Here is a 25373-nt window from a genome sequence, read left to right on the forward strand (position 1 = left end):
TTTTCTTTTGGGGACATAGTTCAAAGCACAGGTTTTTGAATTTGAGCAACTACTTACCCAAATTCTAAAGAACAAGGAGTTAAACAGATGCAGATTATCATACAACCTTCAACACTGAACGAAAGAAACACTGCATTTTGATAAATAACATTTAGGCTGTAAACAACTGCATGGACCATAAGGCTTCCAACACAAATATAATTTATTTATAATGTAATATCAGCTTGTAAATTCTCGAAAGATAATGTTAATATTATTGCATATGTTTATATAATAACCTTTTAATTGGTTATCGATGAATAAATGCTATATTAGTGATTTTGTCCTTGAAAAGATTTAATACTTTTATTGATCTTACATATTTGATAGTATCTGTTGAATTTATCAATTAAAGTTTTAGACTCGGGCGATGTATAACTCGATATATTGTATGCACTTTTACACTTTTCACGACAGAAACTATGTTCACCTTCAAAAAATATTTATAGTTCGGTTAAATGTATCTTTGGATTGCTGTCTCAATGCATTTTACATCATTTTATTTCTATAGTATCAAAGAATTATAGTTATGCAGAGGTTATGTTCCCCGATCCGTTTGCATTTTCAAAGACAACACTATTTTAATACGTACTTTCCACATATTGACTAAGACACTTCTTTTCAGGTTGAAGTAGCCATTAAAAATGTGGCGATTGTTAATTGTGTCAGTTGTGATTACATCCTGTACACCCTTCAAGATAGGTAAGCTGTCTGAAATCTAAAGACGTTATATGTAAATTTAATTAAATAAAACAGTTTTAAATCTCTATGCTTAATTGTTTACAAGTTTGCAGTTGTTAGTCCTTTAATTTTCAGACAAGAACTGTAAATTTTGTTAAAAGGAACCTAAACAAATGTTTAGATATGTTAAGATAACAAAAAATCACTATGATATCATATGCGATATTATCACCTCGTACACGATCATGAAATATATGAAATCAAATATCTAGTTGATGCACATAAGACAGCCATGTGACTGAAAACTAGAAAAAAAATACTCAATTTAGAAGGGGTCCGTGTGTTTTTTTGTTTTCTTTTTAAGCTGGCAATGTATTGTATTGTTATATTATTGAAAGACTTTTGAAGACTTACTACAAAGTTCGCACCTTTATTTGTTTGCAACATTCTGTTACAGCGATATTAATTGAAATACTTAATTAAGGTAGCACAATACAAAGATTTTATAACTCCCAAGTTTTAAAATGCTGTAACTTTCTTAATAATGCTTGAAAATTTATAAAAGTGGTAGTTTTGGATAGCTAACAGATTACTCTCTCAAATTAATGCAATGTTAGTATTATGTAACAATTATGTAACCAATTATAATGTTAACTGTGTCTAAATTATTTTTCACCAAATTTCCACTTTCAAATGAAATTAGCTTCTGCATATGTATCCCTAGAGGGTTGATTTTATTATATGTTGTTCCTATGGCCATTATCTACAAAAGGGTGTCTCGATTTCAGATAGAAAGTATAGAACAAATTGTACACCTAAATAAACATTATCTTCTTTTATGTGGTTAGGATGTTTACACTAATTAGAGATTTATGAGAGAATGGAACACCATAGAGACAATCTGAGACACCCTTTTGAAGCCCTTGATGTGTTGATTAAGATTTCCTTAAAATATTATGTATAGTTAAAGAGATGATAGAGCTAAATTCAGTCGAGTGAACTTACCCAGATTTTGTCGCTAATTACATAATAATTGATTGCATAATGATTGCATAATAAAAATATTGCATTCATTTTAAAGATTAATCTTTTATCTATCTATATATACCTCTTTTATTATTTTCTATGCATTCATAAGAAAGTTACAGCATTTCAAAGGTTAGTGATTGGAAGTAAAAAAATCTTTGTACTGTGCTACCTTAAAACAGACTCTCCTTCCTTTGTTATGCATTTTTTACTTATTCATAGGAGTTCTTGTTGACACAGACTGGATTGATGATGACCTGTCAGCCTTTGATGACGTCTCATCAGGAATGGAATACGTCACACATAGAGTACCAGAAAATAATTCAATGAAAATGACTAACAAAGGTATACTATACCTACAAATTTATCATATAAAAATGATATAAGGTAAGTTCAAATAAAGAGAACAGTAAGACAGAAAAAGTGAAAAAAAATTGTAGAAAAGATGAAATTATTTATTCTTGATTTTTACTAATGTGGTAGTTTACTTTTTTTTGTTTTTGTTATTATATTTATTTTCAAAGATTTCAAATTTTCGGTACGTGAAGCTATTTGTAATTCAACAGAAATGAAGACAGAACCATGAAAAATCGTTTTGAGGTAATTGTCACAGACTATAAAAAGTGAAGCAATGCCGAGAAAATTACAAATCAGAAAATCACTTAACAGATAGCAAAACAAAAGCTCAAACGAATAAAATGAAAAGACAACAACTGCCATGTTCTTGACTTGGTCACCACATTGAAAACGAAACGGTTCATTAAACCTAGTTTAACAGTACTTCGGTACTGGCATGAAAATACGGATTTTTTGTGTTATTAAAATTTGCTGTTACAAAATATTAAAAATTATAAATTAAGGAATGTATCTCCCTCGTGCAAAGCTCTGATTCCTTTCAGGAATTTGGCTATACTTTTTGGACCTTTTGGATTATAGCTCTTCATCTTTTATATAAGCTTTGGATTTCAAATATTTTGGCCACGAGCATCACTGAAGAGACATATATTGTCGAAATGCGCATCTGGTGCAACAAAATTGGTACCGTTGATTTTATTACTACCACTGGGTCGATGCCTCTGCTGGTGGACTATTAGTCCCCGAGGGTATCACCAGCCCAGTAGCCAGTACTTCGGTACTGGCATGAAAATACGGATTTTTTGTGTTATTAAAATTTGCTGTTACAAAATATTAAAAAATATAAATTAAGGAATGTATCTCCCTCGTGCAAAGCTCTGATTCCTTTCAGAAATTTGGCTATACTTTTTGGACCTTTTGGATTATAGCTCTTCATCTTTTATATAAGCTTTGGATTTCAAATATTTTGCCCACGAGCATCACTGAAGAGACATATATTGTCGAAATGCGCATCTGGTGCAACAAAATTGGTACCGTTGATTTTATTACTACCACTGGGTCGATGCCTCTGCTGGTGGACTATTAGTCCCCGAGGGTATCACCAGCCCAGTAGCCAGTACTTCGGTACTGGCATGAAAATACGGATTTTTTGTGTTATTAAAATTTGCTGTTACAAAATATTAAAAATTATAAATTAAGGAATGTATCTCCCTCGTGCAAAGCTCTGATTCCTTTCAGGAATTTGGCTATACTTTTTGGACCTTTTGGATTATAGCTCTTCATCTTTTATATAAGCTTTGGATTTCAAATATTTTGGCCACGAGCATCACTGAAGAGACATATATTGTCGAAATGCGCATCTGGTGCAACAAAATTGGTACCGTTGATTTTATTAACAGATAGATTTGGTATTTTTAGTATACCAACATAACGCCACACATCAGAAGCGCAGATAAAAGCTGCAAAAATGAGAGTGACATTAAGAAATATTCTAAAATAATGACACTTTACACTTTGTGTTTCAGTTTGTGAACTTCTTAATCAAGGATATGGTGGATTCATTTCATTTCTTGGATGCTTCAGTGCATTGTCTGTAGAACTCCAAGCCAAATCGAGAAAGATTCCTCATATTATGTACACAAGAAAACCCTGCTTTCTCGGTGCTCAACCAGAAACATTCCAAATAATTCCTAATTGCAAAGAAGTAAACAAAGCTTTGACAACAATAATTTCGAAGCTCAGTTGGTTGGATGTATTTATCATACACGACAAGACATTGGGTAATTTGAATATATGTATATATCTCACTAAAAGAGAGGCAAAAGATACAAGAGGGACAGTGAAACTCATAGATTGAAAATAAACTAACAACGCCAAGACAATTCATAGTACACAAGACACAACATAAAAACTAAAGACGTAGCAACACGAATCTCAACAAAAACTGGGAATGATCTCATTAACCTTTCTTTATATTTTAAGTAAAGATATGTTTTATATGATAATGATCCGGATAAATTCATCAACGATACCAAGCTCATAAATTGGTACGCCAGACTTACATTAGACACTTTTCTTATAGGACATAATTACATTTTCCTCAAACAAATGATCATAATACCAAGAATTTGGTCAACTAGGTTTAGCCAAAAAAAACAGGAATCTCATTTAGTTATGTTACACTGTAAAGATGAAACAAAAACTGAATGTATCTAATTAAAACATCATACTACACAAATTATTGCATTGTTCTAGAATCTAGGTGTCTCCAAGATCTAGTTGCACGTTTTTCAAGTATTGCGGTTAGGTCAAGAATGCTGAGTACGTCGACTCTATCCAACAAGCAGACTGTCACAACAACAAAGACCCACAATCCCGGTATTATTGTTCTTTTTGTAGACGAAGAAAGAGTGGAAGATATTTTAATCGAGGTGAGTGAAATTACATTTGTTTTAACATTTAAACAGAAATTTGTCATTTTTTGTGTGCAATCGATACTTTTGAATAATATATTTTTTTTAAATTTTTTTCTAAATATAATTGTTCAGTTTATGGCTTCGCTCACTACAAAATAAAAAAGAAAAATCACAAAAGATACTTAACTCAGAGGAAAATACCCGGAACGGAAAGTCTCTAGTCAACTGGCAAAATCAAAAGCTCAAAAACAGCAAACGAATTGATAACAACTGCCATATTCCTAACTTGCAAGTCGTTAACCTAAACCCAATGCTTTAGGTGTACGCACTGTAAACGATTTCACGTAAAGTACAAGACCGATAAGATGAATATTCATGCATTTCTATTTTCTAAATGCTCTGATGGTAAAACAATTTAAAATTGACTGAAACATATCTATTTTCGAGTTTTAAAAAATACAAATTTATTGGAGATTTTTTGGATATGAACCGATTAAGATAGATACTTATTCATCGTGCTTTATCTTTTTTACAGGCAGAAGAACAGGGATTACTGACGGCAAAAAAATCCTGGATTTTTATACCACCTGATATAAGTCTTCCAAAAACAATTAATATTACCTCTCAAGATTCAAGAGTACTTTTTTTACGTCAATATAATAAGAAGCTGAATATGGAAAACGATAAATGTCTGTCTGTTTTACAAGATAATTCAACGGTACTGAATAACAACAATTATAAACGGGTCTGGATGTGATATCCTTCTTTGTTATGTTCTTTAATTTATTTTTGACATTTTCTGTAATTATACCACCGCTTTAAAAAAAAAAAAGGGGGATATACTGTTTTACCTCTGTCTGTCCTTCCGTCAGTCAGTTCGTCCGTCCCATGAATATTTTTCGTCGCATTTTTCTCAGGAACTACAATTCAAGGATTTCTGAAATTTGGTTTCAGGGTTTATCTAAGTCAGCTATACCGTGTGATGCGTTTTCAGATTGATCACTCGACAACTTCCTGTTTACCGAACACTTTCATATTTTTACACTATTAATATTATCCACTTGCGGCGGGGTATCATCAGTGAGCAGTAGCTCGCAGTTTCACTTGTTGATTTTGTTTTAGGGGGATGCTAAGTACACAGATGTGCCGGAAAACAACTACATGGTTGATGATCCTGAATGTTTTAACAACATCTACTCAGCACACACATGTTCGCCAATGTCAAATTACGCAAAAGAAAATACTACATGGCGTACAACTTCTTGTTTCCTATGACTTTCATTCAACTTTGGATCGTTTCGATTACAAATCCCAAAGGCTGTTTTTTATAAAGCACGATAATTTTCTCATAATTCGGTCAAACAGTATATATATAGAGAGATTAAACTTCTAATGAGATCAAAGAAAATATACCTTATAATAAAGAATAATTTCAAATGACGTCCAACAGTGTTACGTTAAATACTACAGTGACCTAACCGTACAGGGTAAAACTTAATCATGTCATTGGAATTATACCTTCAAAGCAGATTTGACAGTTTTTTTTCGTTGATTAAATTAAGAAATACTCTATTCTTAATCCATTTGCATGCTTGGAAAAAGACAAAAAGTGAAATGTATCAACTTCAAATCTTGCTTAAATAATGGTTGTTGCTTTTAAAAACTTCTGAATTTTCAACCAATTGTTTTTTCAGATGATCACTGAAATTCTAAAGGATGCTAAAACAATTTACAAGAAAGCAATACACAACATCTTAGCTGTTTCGCCGAGTTTTACTTTCAAACCATTTGATTGCAGAAACCATACACGCATTATGTCAGCTGGTGACAAATTAATTACAGAAATAAAAAAGGTATTATCTGTTTCACTGTTGGAAAAATTGTAGAAAGTTTCCTAACGATATAATATGAAATATAGAATATAAAAACCTCATTACCAGTTTTTGAACTTATGTCAACCAATGTTTAATTTTCTATATAAATGTTTGTATAATAAACGCGTTAACAAAAAGTCTTGAAAGTAAATGTTATTACAGAAAAGTACAACAATAGTTGAATTATTCGACCTCATTAAATCCGTATTGATGTTAACCTGTAAGCTGGAGATGGCTTGAACAGCTAGTAATAGGAAAAACATTATCAACATTGAAAGTTTATCAAGGGTTAATCATTTGATTCACTGATTCGATCTGCAAAATTTTATTCTTTTACGAATAAGAACGATATTTAAAATATTGTTTTAACCTATAATATGATTTCAAACATATCTAGAAAAATTAAATTGCACGAGTTTGCCATCTATTTATATATGTTTAGAACGGGTAATATAACCGTCAACATTCATTGGAAGGTCACCTTGATGGTAAATTAGATGAAATTTTGAAAAACACCAGAAATGCTGATACATGATTTAGAGTTCATGCATCGTAAATTGTTAATTGTTTTTTTTTTATCGTTTGAATATATACGTTATAGTATGATATCAATCGAAAAAGAAAATTTAATTCAAATCGATGAACATTTTGTGACAGACAGTGGCCTTTAAATTGTTATGCTTGTTTAGAAAATAGATGATTGTCACTTTGTTTTGAAGGTTTTATGGACTCGTCAGTTTGATGGGATAAACACCTTCCATGATTTAAAAGCGACATGTAATGAAAACAAAAAGTCAATGCACATAAGAAATTTATTTCATTCTTTTTATATGTAACAATGATATTGAGAATGAAATGTTTCAGGAATAATAATGAACGCCCCACAAATGTCAATGCAGTCAGACAATTCAACAAATATGTTTCGTATTATTAGTGTTAATTATTTTAGATAATTAATATTCGCGCCATAAACTTTACAACTGTCATCTTCGGTTTAAAAAATGATAATGTTAGTCATGGCGGTTGTAAATTGAACATCTTTTGACTCAATCTCAGAGAATACATCTGAAAATACAATGTCCAGTTACGTTCGGTCTTTCTCATCTCAGAGAAAAGGCTTCCGTGCAGTTTATTGATAGTTGTTAATGAAAAACTTGTTTTAAATGGATCAAAGATAAAAATAAAACAAATTTGAATATTTTACTAATTGATTAAAGTTTTAGTTTAGGAAAATAACAAAGACAAATAGACAATTGAATAAGATCTTATCAAAGTTATTGCTTTAACGTGATAGATGTGACCTTGATGCCCTTTTATTATAGGTTTACACGAATAGAAATAAAGAACATGTGACCCGAATAAAATTAAAAGATACGCCGGAAATATCGGAAAATTATATTGCTGTCAAAACTTCCGATTATTTTTCAATTAAAGACGATGAAAGGATGTTATATGCTATCATTTGATTGAAAAGAGTTCTTACGTTTACTAGTTATATGAAGCGAGTTCTGAGTGATTACAATGTTACTGAAATTTTTAAAACAATGCGGGAAAAAGCACTTTAGTAAAAAGTACACTGTACACGAGTTATTCACATGTAGAACAAATGAACAAAGTAATATGAACAAAATATATATTTACATCGATTATTGATCGACTACTTCGACTGCAACCCTCTATCAAAGAAATCACGATATAGGAAACACAAGCCCTTGCATATCGTATCAACAGGGAGATATATTCTACACATACAAAAGTATCTTTTGGTAACGAACTACATGACTTGATATTTGACTAGTTATAAAATTGAGAGTGGAAATGGAGAATGTGTGAAAGAGACAACAACACGACCATAGAGCAGACAACAGCAGAAGGTCACCAACAGGTCTTCAGTTTAGCGAGAATTTCCCCGCACCCGGTGGCGCCCTTCAGCTGGCCTCTAAACAAATATATACTAGTTCAGTGATAATGAACGCAATACTAAATTCAAATTGTACACAAGAAACTAAAAGTTTTAAAATAATACAAGACTAACAAAGGCCAGAGGCTCCTGACTTGGGACAGGCGCAAAAATGCGGCAGTGTTATACATGTTTGTGAGATCTCAACCCTCCCCTATACCTCTAGCTAATGTAAAAAAGTAAAAGCATAACAATACGCACATTAAAATTCAGTTCAAGAGAAGTCCGAGTTTGATGTCAGATGATACATAGACTACGTTGAACTCTTTAACGTTGAACTCTTTAAATCACTAGAGGCAGAAAGATATAAAAGGCACACAAATGTCCAAAAAAGATGAACAAAAGTTTATTGTCTCTTTTGTCTAAATCTTTTGTATAATTTCCAATGTTAAACTGAATTATTCAAAATCTAATAAAGAACAATCATGAAAATTAAAATGGAAGTGCTTACGATTTAACGAAGTCTACTAGGATAAATGAAAATATTTGGATATTTTTGTTTTTTTATAATACTGATTAAAACAGCAGAACTCATTGAACCAAAATACCTTATGAAAATTAATGTATATTGAAATTTTGTGAACAGTTACCCAAATTTCTTATAATTTAATACACAAAGAATAAACAACAGTATATATCTTCCATTTTAATTTGTTTTTCTTTCTTTCGATTTTTCACTTAATAGATCAACTTAAAAGGTTTATCAGGTTATTTAAAATGGGATCAAAATAAGTACCTATCGGAAGCTGAACTAGAACTCTGTAGTTTTAAAGGTGGCACAGATTCTTTACATCATATGGGAAAATGGACAACAGGAAATGGTCTTCAACTAAATGATGGTGTATTGTTTGGGAACGAGTTCACCAATTTTGGCGGGAAAGTCTTGACAGTTGCAACTTTGCAGGTAAAATGTTTACATTCTTAATTGTATTTCTTGTTGAATTATTTTTCTTAATTTCTAATTCTCGTTTGAAATCGGAATTCAAGTTTCTTAACAAAGCTCGACATCATTTGAATTTAAGCAAGGGTAAACACACTTTTCAAATCTATTTAATGTCACAAAAGTAGTAAAAAATGTCGGTACACATCTGTATAAGAATCATAGCCTATATGTACTTGAACAATGTAGTCCACACGTACACTGATGGCATTTAAGATAACTAGAAACAAACATACAGCATCATGCATAACAAGTAATGTTTGATAAAAGAGAAGATATCAGCAAATAAGTTGATGTCTTTTCGTTTCCAGGACACTAGGTTATTGAAATAGGTCAATGCAATATACAAGCTATACAAAGTGAATTAATTGAAGAGAACTACAGACTTTTTTGTGAGAAGCCCAAGGTAGCAATGTTAAATTTCCCCTGAATATCTATAACTCATAGTGTCAAAAACCAAAATATGTTTAAATCGACACTAAGTTATTTAAAACTATAGAGTCTAAATTACGAGAATTTAAAAATCACAATAATTTTACACATATTCACAACCACTTTTTGTAAGTGTTACATACTGTTATTGACAACATTGTTGATACACTATCGCAAATTTTACTAAGGAAATATTAGAAAAGCATTTTTAACCAAATCGAATTCACTTGCATCCTTGTTCGAGTTTTGTTTACCATTTTTTGTGTATCAGTTCATGAACGTTTGTGAAATGTTTTGGACTCAAATATTTTGGCATTTTTCGAAAATTACTGAATAGAAATATGCAAATTGGTAGCGGGATGTTTATTAAAGACAAAACATATTACTAGCTAATAAGCTTGATATTTCCGAAAGAATTTCGTTTTTCGAAATTAGAAAATCTAATAAAAATTGCTGTTTTAAGTCATATATTTCAAACAGTTATCATCTGGTTTTGGTTCTTTTTGTAATACGCTATATGTATAATGCTGCTCCATGTTGAATACACATGTTTTCACTTGTAACTTATTAGTGCAATATGACAGATTTTGCCCTGATGGCAACAAATTTTAGGGCGAATTCAAGCTACCAACTTTGATTTAATTTTTGTTTCCATTGATAAGTTTGGAAATAATTACAGGTAGAACCATTCATTTACATCGAAAACAACAACAATGTGACGACATACACAGGTTTTTGTTTTGATATATTGAACGAGATGGCAAAGCGTTTTAATTTTAGGTAAGTTCAAATAATATATTTATCTTTATTCTAATAAGTTATCAAAGGTACCAGGATTATAATTTATTACACCAGACGCGCGTTTCGTCAACATAAGACCCATAGGGACACTCAGATCAAATAGTTATAATACATTGAAATAAGAAGATGTGGTATGCGTGTTAATGAGATAAATCTCCATCACAGTCATAATTTGTAAAAGTGAACCATTATAATTATGTCAATGTACGATCTTCAACACGGGGCACACCGAACAGCAAGCTATAAAGGGCCCCAAAATATGACTAGTGTGTAACCATTCAAATGGTGAAACCAACGGGCTTATCTATATTCAAACAAGAATGTGTCCCCAGTACACGGATGCCCACTCCCACTATCATTTTCTATGTTCAGTGGACCGTGAAATTGGTGTCAGAACCCTAATTTGGCATTAAAACTAGAAAGATCATATCATATGGAACATATACTAAGTTTCAGGTTGATTGGACTTCAACTTCATCAAAAACTACCTCGACCAAAAACTTTAACCTGAAGTTGGACAGACGATCGAACGAACGAACGGACGGACGGACCAACGGACCAACGGACACATAGACCAGAAAACACAATGCCCCTCTACTATCGTAGGTGGGGCATACAAACATTTATGCATGTTCATTTATTGTTTTATCTGCTACCTTCGTTTGCTTTGAATATACATTATATGATATGCGAAAATTTAAGACTGAGCAACACGATCCTCACCTAAAAACGTGGTGATGTCAGGCGTTCCGACGGTCACGCAGGTACTGCTCAAAATGCTTCACCCGTTAGGTTATCTTATATGAGTACAAACCGGTTAATATTTTCAACTAAGTAGGTCGAATTCGTGGGAAATTATCAACTTTTCAATGGCGACATATTATATACGTCTTTTAAGTTAATTCAAGTTATGAAAATATATAGTGAAGTGTTTAACTGTATTTTTTGCATCTGTTAATTACTTTCTGTTAGTTGATTACTTTTTGAAAGCAGTTAAAACATCTTTTGCAACTGAGGTTTTAACAATTAAAAATAGGCACACTCCAATTATCTTTGTGATTATTTGCAATTGCTAATCTATAAAGAAAGCACTGTCCTAAATGTGAGTGTATTAATTTATTTTGCTGTTATGAAAAATGATATAGCTACAAAGTAGTTCAGCCCCCGGATGGACAATATGGTGGTCCCAAAGAAGATGGAACTTGGACAGGAATGGTCGGTATGATCATGAGAGGAGTAGGTTTATTTTGATATTGATAACGTTCTAACATAGTACTGCAAACAATCTTATTTTCGCGAGCGATTTATTTTCGCTACATTCGCCATTATAAAAATAGCACGAATAAAAATCGTCGCGAATATTTTAAACTTAGATTGTTCCCTTTTCAACTTAGTTTTTGCCAAATAACGTACCAACAAAATTTCACCGTTAGGTTAACACCATGAGCAAAATCAATTTCGCATTACAAAAAGTATATAGATATTAAAAAAAAAAAAAGATATTAAAAAAAAAAGGTTCTACAAATCAAACGTAATAATAAATAGGATATTTAGCAAAAACGACAATCAATTTCAGTATATAGGCGCCAGCAGAAAGTCATACTTTGACCAGGCTCCTACAAAATGTGGAAGGGGTTAAATGCATGTTAAATACTTTTGACAAAAGACTGTTAAAGACCGTTCTTTGACCTACAATTGTTAGTTTTATACATTGTGACTTCCATGGATAGTTGTCTCATGGGCACACATATTACAGTACATCTTTCAATTCATATTGATGAAAAAGTATTTCCCAAAATATGATTCTAAGTTTGAAATGCAAAATTCAACTGTATTCTCATTGTGCAAATATAAAATAAACTGTTTTCTATGTACAGACATAGATTTTAACATTTTTACTAATTGTCTGATCTCCTCCGGTAAAAAAACAATAAAAAAACTCTTTAGCATAATGAGTTTCCGTTAAAACTAATTCGTCTACGATTTGATTAAAAAATCATATGAATTACTTTGTAGGAAATAGACATTGCAGCAGCCCCTTTTACTATCACCTGTATAAGGGAGTCCGTCATTGATTTTACTGTACCAATAATGGAGGACGGTGTGGGAATCTTAACCAAGAAAATCACCGAGGAACCTTATAAATTGTTTAAAACACTAAAGCCTTTTACTCTGAAAGTTTGGGGTGCCATCGGAATGGTAATAATTGTTGTCGGTATCTTCCTGTATATTGTAAATCGACTCAGTCCTTATACTGTCGATGGTCAAGATCTTATGGTGGACACAGCTCATGAGCAAAAGAAATTAAAAGAAAATATGTGGTTAATCTATGGATCCTTTCTCGAACAAGGTAGATGTATATATAAAAGCAATGCAAAAATGTCATACGATGTCTATAAAACATTTCAGTCAATCAAATCTAGATACTTGAATAGAAGCTTCGATTAAAAATTGAGCTTCGTCTAATTTTTCAAAATATCAAATTGATGAAAAACCTTTTCAAGATTCTATTCAAATGAAAAAAATGAATGCTGTAAAACAATGAACTGAACTGCTTATCCAGTCCAATAGTTGTCCAGCTTTGAATACAGAAACTGGCATTGAAAACAATAAATATGAATTATAATTTTCATAATGTTTAACCTCTTCACTCCAAACTCTTTATATGTAACTAGGTTTATGTGATTTTTGTCATTTATTTTAAATAAAATGAATTGCATTTCATGTTTACTTACAATGTCAATGACCATTCACATTTTCGTATACGTCCCTAAAGTTGTTTTATCAAATTTTGCCCAAAGATATATCATCGAATTTCCACCGCAATCAATTGAGAACATGTTAGAAATTAAAACTGAATTACTTTAGTCAGAGCTTTTGTTTGTTTTCACTATTGTTTAACACGTCATTACATACTTTTAATTTTTTTATAGAGATTTTTGTATATGCTTAAAAGAAACAAAATTGCACGAACAAGGTGAAATAATGTTTAAAAAACAAATGCATAAAATATAGGATAACTACTTTTAATCAATATGCTCAACGGATTTCAAACTTTACATAAGAAAAATTCATTTAATAACATACAGGTATAATTCATTACCTAAATCTAGAATTGAATATGATCAAATAAATGTCTTGATACGGATTTAAACATCTGATTTTTGTCAATTCTATTTAAGAAATAAAATTGAATTAAATGTATAGTAACAAATTAAAATTATCCTGTTAACTATAAATCAAAATTATGATAAACTTATCGTATTGGTGTCTTTAATTTAGTTTATGAGCTTCACACATCTTATTGGTATTTGTCTGTACAACTTTCACTTCACTACCTTATTACCTAAGTTTTTTCTAAAGATGAAACATATAGATTTAGATAAGAAGTTGATATAATATGATAGTTGACTATTGATGGGTACCGCATGCTGCCCCCAGATGAGGTCGCTGCATTTCCGTCTATTTGACGTGTATCCTTCTACTTTCAGTAATATCTTAAAATTAAAGGGCGAGGAACGCCAATATAGAATATTAACCCTCTGTAAAGTTTGACTTAACATACTTTTTTTTATACAGGAATTAATACTATTCAGCATCTGTCAGAGTATTTTAATATCAAGAACTATATATCAACTTGCCTTCTTTGTTGTTTTTTTTTTATAAAAAAGCAAGTTGATGCTGAAAAGTACTTAATATATAAAAACAAATTATAATCAAATAACGACTAGAAGTTGTAGAAATATATCAAAGATTTTTTTTCATTAGCTGTAGATCCACGTCCAAGTGCCACTTCAGGAAGAGTAATGTTAGGATTTTGGTGGGTTTTTACCATATTGATGTTAGCAAGCTATACAGCAAACCTTGCAGCCTACTTGACTGTCAGTATTACTGTTCAACCGATTAACAGCTTGTCGGAACTCATCACTCAAGACAAAATAAAACCGTTAGTAAAGACAGGAACCAGTCTCCATACGCTTTTTCAGGTAACTAGAATTTCATTAGTTAAATGGAATTACTGGATCGGTATAAAACTGTATATTACTACTTAATAAATGCAACTATGATTATACAACAACTTTTAAGAGAGATTCTCTTTACAACGCTTACAAAACTAAACAAGATAAAAGAAAAACATTAGAGCAAACAATAAAGTGATGCTTTCAGCATATGGTGTTCCACTTACTGTGTTAGTAGAGAGGAGATAAAACTTTGGTAGACATTTAACAAAAAAAAAATAGCAGCCAATATATTTTTCCCTGGTTATCATATTGATAATCAAAAACCAGTTTAACGACGCATTAGAAGTCTCATATGGTTAAATTACCGTAAAAAAACCATTAACATACTTTTTTCCCAACATAGAATTAATGCAAAAATAACATTTAAACAACAGCCCTCGACTATTAACTGCAACAACTTCGAATGGAAAAAAATATTAATGACTTAAATAACTTAATGTTATATTGTGAATATTTATATTTATGATGTCATAGTCGTCAGCCCAAACTACTTTCGAGATTATTTTATGTGATTGGAATTTCAATGAGTAAAAGTTTTACAGCTTTTACAGTTTTACGATGGCATCACCAGCCCAGTAGTTAACACTCCGGTGTTGACATGAATATCAATTATGTAGTCCTTTTTCTAAATTTCCTATTTACAAAACTTTGAATTTTTCGAAACACTAAGAATTTTCTATCCCAGGCATAGATTACCTTAGCCGTATTTGGTACAACTTTTTGGAATTTTGTATCCTCAATGCTCTTCCACTCTTTACTAGTTGGCTTTATAAATATTTTGATATGAGCGTCACTGATGAGTCTTATGTAGACGAAACGCGCGTCTGGCGTACTAAATTATAATCCTGGTACCTTTGATAACGTTTACACCACTAGATCGATGCCACTGCTGGTGGACGTTTCGTCCCCGAGGGTATCACCAGCCCAGTAGCCAACACTCCGGTGTTGACATGAATATCAATTATGTAGTCCTTTTTCTAAATTTCCTATTAACAAAACTTTGAATTTTTCGAAACACCTAGGATTTTCTTATCCAAGGCATAGATTACCTTAGCCGTATTTGGCACAACTTTTTGGAATATTGGATCCTCAATGCTCTTCAACTTTTTCTTGGTTGGCTTTATAAATATTTTGATATGAGTGTCACTGATGAGTCTTATGTAGACGAAACGCGCGTCTGGCGTACTAAATTATAATCCTGGTACCTTTGATAACGTTTACACCACTGGGTCGATGCCACTGCTGGTGGACGTTTCGTCCCCGAGGATATCACCAGCCCAGTAGTCAACACTCCGGTGTTGACATGAATATCAATTATGTAGTCCTTTTTCTAAATTTCCTATTTACAAAACTTTGAATTTTTCGAAACACTTAGGATTTTCTTATCCCAGGCATAGATTACCTTAGCCGTATTTGGCACAATTTTTTGGAATATTGGATCCTCAATGCTCTTCAACTTTTTCTTGTTTGGCTTCATAAATATTTTGATATGGGCGTCACTGATGAGTCTTATGTAGATGAAACGCACGTCTGGCGTACTAAATTATAATCCTGGTACCTTTGATAACGTTTACACCACTGGGTCGATGCCACTGCTGGTGGACGTGTCGTCCCCGAGGGTATCACCAGCCCAGTAGTCAACACTCCGGTGTTGACATGAATATCAATTATGTAGTCCTTTTTCTAAATTTCCTATTTACAAAACTTTGAATTTTCCGAAACACTTAGGATTTTCTTATCCCAGGCATAGATTATCTTAGCCGTATTTGTCACAACTTTTTGAAATATTGGATCCTCAATGCTCTTCAACTTTTTACTTGTTTGGCTTTATAAATATTTTGATATGAGTGTCACTGATGAGTCTTATGTAGACGAAACGCGCGTCTGGCGTACTCAATTATAATCCTGGTACCTTTGATAACTTTTACAAATTTACAAAAGGGAAGTAAAAAGATAAATATTTGTACGATCTTTCCTCTAAATTTCTAATGGATATTGGCTTGACAAGTAAAAACAGCTATGGTTTATTTAATCACAACAAAGAACCCCAATCTTGACAATAAAAAAAGTAAAATCACAAAAACACCGTACTCCGATGAGAATTCAAAACCAAACAGAGCTTTGAATGATGTTTTTTTATCTTTGCCAAGCCTTCTACATAAAGCAAAAGATCATAAATCACGGCTCGTTTAATGATTATAATTACTTTCAGACAGCTTCATCTGGCGTATACACACAAGTATGGGAGAAAATGTCCACGATGCCGTACGTTACAAGTCGTGCAACTGCTGTAGAACTGGCAAGGACTGGGGAATACGCTTTTATGACGGATATAAGTCAGTTAGAGTTCATTCAGTTACAAGACTGTGAAGCCTTCGCTTTAGCTGCGGAAGTTTTCAACCAAGCTGGGTTGGGCTTTGTCATGCCAGAAAACGCACCGTACAAGGAAGCTTTCAATTTGAAGTAATAAAATTCAAATTTATCTTCTTTTTCAGCTCTTTCACATTTCTTACAAGCAGCAAGCATGATCAGAATACTGTAGATGTCGTATTTTGTTCTAAACTAAATGTGAAAAACTGGTTGTCACTAACTATATAATATATACTAGAATTATTTAATTTAACTGACGGAACGATATCTATCAAACGTTATGCAATCTACCACAGATTTACAATGTCATGCTGGGAAAATTATCACATTGAGCCTTCGATGAGTTGTAAATATGTAATTTAATTTGAACTGTAACAATGCAAATACAAACGTGAACAAAAATAGAAACCTAATGAATCCTTCAATATCTATATGATAATTAGGATGTTTATATAAAAAATCTTACAAAGAAATAATCTGAAAATTAGTAATGTCTTACGCGCATTTCTTCTATATAAGGCTCATCAGTGATAATCAAAGCAGTTAGAAGACTAAATAACGAGGTTGGATATTAAATAAAGAACACTTTAAAACGTTGTGCTAAATACAGTAATCTATTTCCGTCAAACAGTAAAAAAATTGTAATACAAAGAAGTGAATTTACAGTCACGTAGATAATAAAGCATAATAGTAATCCCACAGTTTGCTTGAAACGTAATCCGTGCAACCAAAAAACTATTTACCACAAAAAAGACAAGACATTTTTAATGAATCATATTTCTAAATAGTAAATAGTATTTTTAAATAGTAAAACATTTTTCAGCATAATGAAAATGCACGAGGCTGGAATGACAGAACGATGGAAAGATAAATGGTGGCCAAAGATAAATACTTGTTCTACAGTATCTCGCACAGGTGGAGCCAATTCTCTAGGAATGGATAGCATTGCTGGAGTATTTTTAGTATATGTCAGTGTTGTTGGAGTGGCTATTATTACATTTCTTCTTAATCTGTTCTGGCAAAAGTGTATTTTTAAAAGATACAAAATTTACTTGGCCCCAATCAAGAATCAAATGTGGGGAAGGTCCATGAAATATAGAGAGACTACAGACATAAAGAACAAGTGCCATAAGCAGTAAAATGTGCTTTGTTTATTATTACTCTAATTATAGGTTACGCATTCAACTGGAAACTAATAATACATAATAGAATCGATTGATTCATTTTGTTTATTAGATATGTTTTTATTTTTGTTTGCTTGACCCATATGGGTGCATTTAAAAAATAAAATTATTATAAAAAAAGTGACATATTCATTGATTTCAGATTTACTATTTGTAATTGAAATTTTACCAAATCTAACTCTTAACTTGGGTTTTCTACAAATTAAATATATCGGTTGATCTAGCAATCAATATCTATATTATATGTTTTTCTATTATATAGGCAGAGGTAATTATAAGGTTGTGTTGTCAAATTGACAATTCAGTGCCAATATTATTGGCGTAACCGAGTTTTAAGATTGACAATGGTATTTTTACTGCTTCGGTTTGAAATAAACATATCCTCTTTACATTACCAATATGCAGTCAACATTTTGTTATAATCTTAATCACTATATAAAAAAACTAACAAATATGTATCAGAGAAGCACAAAAAGCATACAGACAAAGCACACTACCACTTTTGACAATAGCACAATAACGGGATGTGTAAATACAGAGCCACGTCATATATATCAAAGAAACACAGGAAGGCATATAGACAAAGCACATTTGTTTTTTTTATTATCTTACATTTTCTCTTGAACATTACTTAACTAAACTATAAGGTTTTAAAGTGTTGGTCCAACGTACATGGTCAGCTATAAACACTGTTTTAAAACTGTTAGTGTAAAATGAATGCACGTCGAAAAAGAAAAGGAATCATTATGGTAAAAACTATCTGATCATGATTATCTCTCTTCAAGTGAGATAGCATTTAAGATTAACAGTAAAAGTTAAAAATGCAAAATAAGGAGCACAGAGAATACAGCAACCTAGAAAGAAAATAGTTTAGCCAATTGCATCAATGAAGAGACATTAAGGTGTTAATTTCATTTCTACCACTGGGTCTATACCTTTGCTTGTAGATTGTTAGCTCGATGATATCAACTCTCAAGTAATCAGTACTTTAACAAGGATAACAGATGCGGATATTTATTGAAATTTTTTATCATAAGTTATCATGAATTTCATGAATTTGACCTACCGAATTAGACTTTTTACCGGATTTGTAATCACATAAGCAACACGACGGGTACTTACCCTTCCGGAGCACCTGAGATCACCCCTAGTTTTTGGTGGGGTTCGTGCTGTTTATTCTTTAGTTTTCTATGTTGTGTCATGTGTACTATTGTTTTTCTGTTTGTCTTTTTCATTTTTAGCCATGGCGTTGTCAGTTTGTTTTAGATTTACGAGTTTGACTGTCCCTTTGGTATCTTTCGTCCCTCTTTTATCGGAACCTATTTTAAATTCAAGATTACAACTCCCTCACGCAAAGCTTTGATATTTGTCCTGATTTCGCTATGTTTTATGTTTTGTTTTGTTTGATTACCTCTTACTGTGTGTATTGGGCTTTGGATATTCAAATATTTTGACCTCGAGAATCATTGAAGAGATAATTGTTGAAATTGGCTCAGGAGTCTTTCTCCATCTTAGAGTTTGAACTAGCAAATATCAATTGGCATTGATCTTTAATGAAATGGGCACATTTTGAGAGTAGTATGTAATTCATATGTAAAACTATTTATGTAAATGTAAAATATTATGTGTTTTATAACTTTTGAACAGCGGTGTATGACTTTCGAGTAGCGGTATACTACTGTTTCCTTTATTTATTATATTTACGGCTATAATTTCTAACAAAAATACCATACTTGTGTTTATGTTTGATTCGTTTTTTTTTTAACTTTGCAAACAAAGGAGAGGAACTCTCAGACAGCAGGGAAAATAAGTCAGTTAAGTAATTTTATAACAGATAGTGTTTCGAATTTACCATTTTCAATATGTAGCAAGAAAACAAGTTCGATTACCACCTTGTTTTGTTTTCTTATCTGAAAACATGTTATAAGGGCTATCTTCTCACATTTTATCTTACAGCTTTAAGTTGCATTTTCTTTTTATCACACAAAATTTGATTTTCAATGCATAATCTATACATTAATTAAAAACCAATTGTTCAGAGAACAATTGAAGGTCTTTCCACCAAAACATGAATTTTGATATGAAAGGTGTAAAAATAGGTTAAAATTGTCATTTCAATCGTCAAATGATAGCTTATTGTACGCTGATTCCAAAAATCTATGTTTTCTAAACAATATTGTTTTAGATAAGGGAGATAATTTCTTACTTCCGGTTAAAAAAATGCTATTTCCGATAATATTTGACTATTAACTTGACACTGATTCCAAAAATATCTGGTTCTATATACTTTTATATAAATAAAGTACAATAAATAGCTACTTCCGGTTTACACAAGGTCACTTCCGGTTTTTTTTTCAAGCTTAAATGGTTTGATACCGTTTGCCAAAAGTCTCATGGCTTTATCATGTATACACATAAGGTAAAAGCAAAGGTCAAAATCTAGGACGTCAAATTAAACTATGACCTTGAAATCAATTTCAAGGTCATTAACCAAGAACCTCAAATCAAAAGACCATAGGTCTTAATTATGTTAAGTTAATGAGTTATATCACCATACGCGTATTTTTAAATACCAAAGGGGAGAAAACTCCCTTTTACATTCAACGTACTCTTGCAAGCAAAATTTACGTGTTACGACATGTCGTAACAAACGATTTAGAAAAAATAATTTGTCGATATCTCATACGGTTTCTGGAAATGAGTGAAAATGAGCCAAATTCAAAAATTAGAATATGACCTTGACCTTTGACCTTGACCTAATTTTCATTTTTTTGGACCAAGGACCTCAAATCAAAAGATCCTAAGTCTCTATCAATTATGGTTTACCAGTTAGAAATGCAATTCACTTATATCAAATGCATAAGGGGAAATAACTCTCATATGGAGCGTTCATATCACTTCGGTCAAAATAGGACAAATCATGCGAAGGATATAACGAGCAATTTTGTAAAATAAATTTGTCATAATATTTTACGGTGGCGAATGAGATGCGCTAACAAGGAAAACAGTGTTTGGGGAGATAACTCCTACAAAGAAAAAAGTAAAAACACAAAAATACCGACTCCGAGGAAAATTCAAAAGGGAAATCCAAAATCAAAAGGCAAAATCAAAAGTCCAAACACATCACACGAATGGATAACAACTGTCATATTCCTGACTTGGTACAGGCATTTTCTAATGTAGAAAATGGTGGATTGAACCTGGTTTTATAGCTAGCTAAACCTCTCACTTGTATGACAGTCGCATCAAATTCGTTTACGCAGGGTAAATTACAAAAGCACATAAACTGTTCGATATCATATACCAAATATCTAAGCGACTTATTGCGAAAAAAATGTTTATCGCAAGAACAAAATTAGGTGGAAGAAAAAAAAGAAAAAAATAATCAGAAGAAAAACAATAGGTCTTTCCACAGAAAAGTGGAAAGACCTAATTAACAATTTGGCACAGCCTGTAGCGTAAAAAAAAGTCTGGTGACACATCCTTTTTATTATATTTTTGAAAAAGCTTGATCAAAACTTCATTTGTTAATGAAAAAAATCTATGGAATAAAATTAAAATGCCCGGCTCCATCCAAGGTATAAACTGAAAATAAAAAAATACGTGTGTAACTTTCCCAAACTTGCAAGTTAAGCTACATTTATGGTTTTGTTTGCAGAATATCGAATATTTTCTAAAGTTTGGATTTTCAATTATCAGAGATCAGATAACTCTTTTTGTTTCCTTTATAAACCTCTAATTTGTCTTTCGTTGATGTATTAAAAACTGTCAGATATGTATTACTCTGTCCTGAGTGTTCTTGCATTTATTTGAACTTTATTCGTGGCATGTAAAGTAATCCAGTTTTAGCAAGCCATAAATTATGCCCAACCCACCTTGTTATTCCAAAACATGTCGAGTACCAAGTCAGAAATGAGACAGTTGTTATCAAAACGTCTGTTTATATGTATGTTGGTGTTTGTTTTTGTAGCAGTTCAGTGTTTCTGTTAATCCGTTGTATTTTTCTTACAGTGAATGCGTTACCCTCAGTTTTGAATTACGACCCGGATTTGTTTCAGTTAATCGATTTATGACCACTGAAAAACGGTATACTACTATTGCCTCTTTTCAAATGGCTTTTCAATCGTGCGTTCAACACACAAATGTTTAAATCAGTTTTCCCGTTTGTCCATACATACTTTAGACGTAAACTTAACCTTTAATTTTGATACCTTGATTTATCATTTTCGATGACGATTCAAACAATATCTTTAACCAATTTGATTGTAGATATAATTTAAAATATCAACGATCAATTAAGTCCATTTGTATCGCATGTAAGCATCATAATTTTACATTAAAAAAATCAGTCGTTTAATTTTAAACCTTTCTTGTTATGGTTCTTTCATGCTTTTACAGCTGTCTTGTGTAACGTTTTGCATTTATTATTTTAATTCTCCAGCGCTTGGTCAATATTGATCGGATTGATCAGAACTATGATTGCTATATTCTCTGTTTTCTCTGTTTTCTATGTAGAATAATGTTAATTATTCAAAACAGCATGTATATATATATATATATATAAGTAAAATAAATCGTATTGTGGTAATACACTGATCTGAGATTTAGGCTTTTGATTGTGGTCGAATAAAAATTACACTTCATAAATACCATGCGTCTTTTAAAAGAAACACCTCGGAGCACAAAAATCATGCTCGAAACATGAAATCCAGCAATTTGATTGGTTGATTTTCGAGTCTGAGTACAAAAATCATGCTCGAAAGTTTTATGACCGTGAGGCCTGTTATTGAACTGTTGTTGTCTTTGATATCTTTGTCGTCAAACTGGGTTGTCGTCTCCTATTCATGTACGCCACAACTATGTTTTCGTTTCCACAAAAGAACCAATTACATTTTACATGATTGATGACATCTATGTCGTAGGTCTCGAAGTGTAAATTTAGACGGTTTTGTTAAATTAACAAACTTTATATTGCAGTTAATATTTATATGATTATATTAAGATTATTTTACAATTCATAATCTAAAGAAATGTTAGAATATTTTGCGCATACAATAATTGTTTTCATTGATTAAAGTTCATGTCAATATTATGACGTTAAGATTCGATGAAAATCGATGCCATGTTTTGTTTAATTTTTTGTATTGTACAAATATGCGATTTTTTTCTTGTAAATTTGTTAGGTATTCAGTAATGTGTAAACAGTAGATACCGTATAGGAATTGCTTAGCTCGACTCTTTCTTAGCATGGTAAAGGTGAACTTCAAGTTTATTTAACATAATATATACATCATAAAAAAATTTAGCATGGTGTATCTCACAGAGAGAATAAGTTCAAATTCCGAGAGTGTTTTCGTCGAGGTCTTGAACGTATATATTTGAATCCAAGAGGAAATGGTTTCCTAATTTAAACATGTTAAAAAAAGGAGATAACTGTGTTCCCTGTTTTTCTTTTGTTGCTAGATCATATTAAAGTATTTGTGTGTAAATGCTGACCTGTAGGACGTTTTTATCTTATAAGAAACCAAAACATATGATTCAGGTCCATAACCGTCCAAAACTTTGTCAACAATTTCATCGTATTCATTTTAACGAAGTTCATTTTTTTTTGTGAACAAATTATTCTCATTGGTCAGTTTAAGGATCTATTTTTAGTTTTTTTAAATTAACTGAATGCGATCTAAAATCTATCATGGACGTCAATCCACTTATTTAAGGTTCTTTCACACTATCTTCTTTACCATACATCTTTTCTTTGTGTTGATGAAGGTTTCATTTCAGTGTTTCTGTTGTTCCGTTGTAATCATCTTAAAGTTAATGTTTTTCCGTGGATTAAAGTTTGTTTCCCTCATTTGTGTTCCCTCAATCGATTTATGACTTATGAAATGCTGTATACTACTGTTGCCTTTATATATAGTGATAGATATGTCTCCTACTCTATTGACATCTTAATTAATATAGGTCAAAACATTTTAATTAAAGTCAACTATATATGAACTCTGGTTATATAAAAAAGAAGATGTGGTATGACTGCCAATGAGACAACTGTCCACAGGAGACCAAAATGACACATACATTAATAACTATAGGTCACCGTACACCTTCAACAATGAGAAAAGCCCATACCGCATAGTCAGCTACAAAAGGCCCCGATAAGACTATGTAAAACAATTCAAACGAGAAAACTAATAGCATTATTTATATAAAAAATGAATGAAAAACAAATATGTAACACATAAACAAACGACAACCACTGAACTACATAGTATGTTTTGTTCCAATTCTTTTCTTGATATAATATTTACCGAAATAAATTGTACTTCACTGATCTGTATCCGTATGTTTCATGTTTGATACGGGTTAAATTATATCTCCCCACTCATGGTACTCTGTAAATAATGTTTTACACTCTCCGCAAGTTTACTAAATTCTGTAGTGTTTGATACCTTATATTTTAAGCAGGTTGAAATTCAGTTTCGGGATAGGCCATAACGAAGATGTTCGTGTATGTCGACAGCCACATGAATATGTATAAAAAGATTTAACACTGATGTCATTTTTATGGAAAACAATTTATAAAGATAGACCAACTGTCATGTCATTTTTATTCGTTCTGTTACAACTTGAGAGTGCACGTTTCTTCATATTCCAAATCAATGTTTTTGTACGGATGAACCGCAGAATCTCGTGGTTAAAATAATTTCAAAATACTACATTCCTTCTGTTTACAGAAATCTATTTCAATAGTATTTGTTATAATATAATAGTAAAAGACACAATTGAAAAGGAGCAATTGATTCAAAACGATTGAGCCATGACCGACTTTAATATTTGCAAAACCGATTCATCATAATATCATTCGATAGAGAATTCAACACGTCAAATGATATATTATAAAATTAGTGATACAAGATTTCACGGTGCTTGTGGTTAGATGCTTGGATAAAATAAGAGAATGTTTTGTACATTGTAGGTTGTGTCTAACGAATTAAGAGTGTTCATACTAAAACAAAATTGCAGATTAGTGACAAAGAATATATGACAATAAAACAATAAAATTAAAATCCTGGTACTTTTGATAACTATTTACACCACTGGGTCGATGCCACGGCTGGTGGACATTTCGTCCCCGAGGGTATCACCAGCCCAGTAGTCAGCACTTCGGTGTTGACATGAATATCAATTATAAAGTCATTTTTATAAATTTTCTGTTTACAAAACTTTGAATTTTTCGAAAAACTAAGGATTTTCTTACCCCAGGAGTAGATTACCT

At 31.8% G+C, this 25373-nt stretch overlaps 1 protein-coding gene across 1 annotated transcript; it reads left to right on the top strand.

Moving 5' to 3' along the window:
• Positions 1-658: 658 nt before the first annotated feature.
• LOC134726428 (glutamate receptor ionotropic, delta-1-like) lies at positions 659-18082 on the top strand. The gene is made up of 13 exons (XM_063590830.1): positions 659-741; positions 1969-2091; positions 3627-3881; positions 4357-4532; positions 5053-5235; positions 6212-6370; positions 9037-9255; positions 10403-10503; positions 11670-11760; positions 12541-12874; positions 14293-14510; positions 16759-17009; positions 17740-18082. The coding sequence occupies exons 1-13, from the start codon at positions 684-686 to the stop codon at positions 18053-18055; spliced, it is 2484 nt and encodes an 827-aa protein (XP_063446900.1). The 5' UTR covers positions 659-683; the 3' UTR covers positions 18056-18082.
• The last annotated feature ends 7291 nt before the right edge of the window (positions 18083-25373 follow it).

The sequence above is a fragment of the Mytilus trossulus genome, chromosome 7 (assembly GCF_036588685.1).
Source record: "Mytilus trossulus isolate FHL-02 chromosome 7, PNRI_Mtr1.1.1.hap1, whole genome shotgun sequence".
Lineage (NCBI taxonomy): Eukaryota > Metazoa > Mollusca > Bivalvia > Mytilida > Mytilidae > Mytilus > Mytilus trossulus.

Excerpts from the sequence above, each read along its gene's own strand:
- LOC134726428 (XM_063590830.1), top strand. The coding sequence starts at position 684 with ATGTGGCGATTGTTAATTGTGTCAGTTGTGATTACATCCTGTACACCC. Across the intron at positions 3,882-4,356 it reads CATACACGACAAGACATTGG|AATCTAGGTGTCTCCAAGAT; the intron begins GTAATTTGAATA and ends GCATTGTTCTAG. Across the intron at positions 6,371-9,036 it reads TAATTACAGAAATAAAAAAG|ATCAACTTAAAAGGTTTATC; the intron begins GTATTATCTGTT and ends TTCACTTAATAG.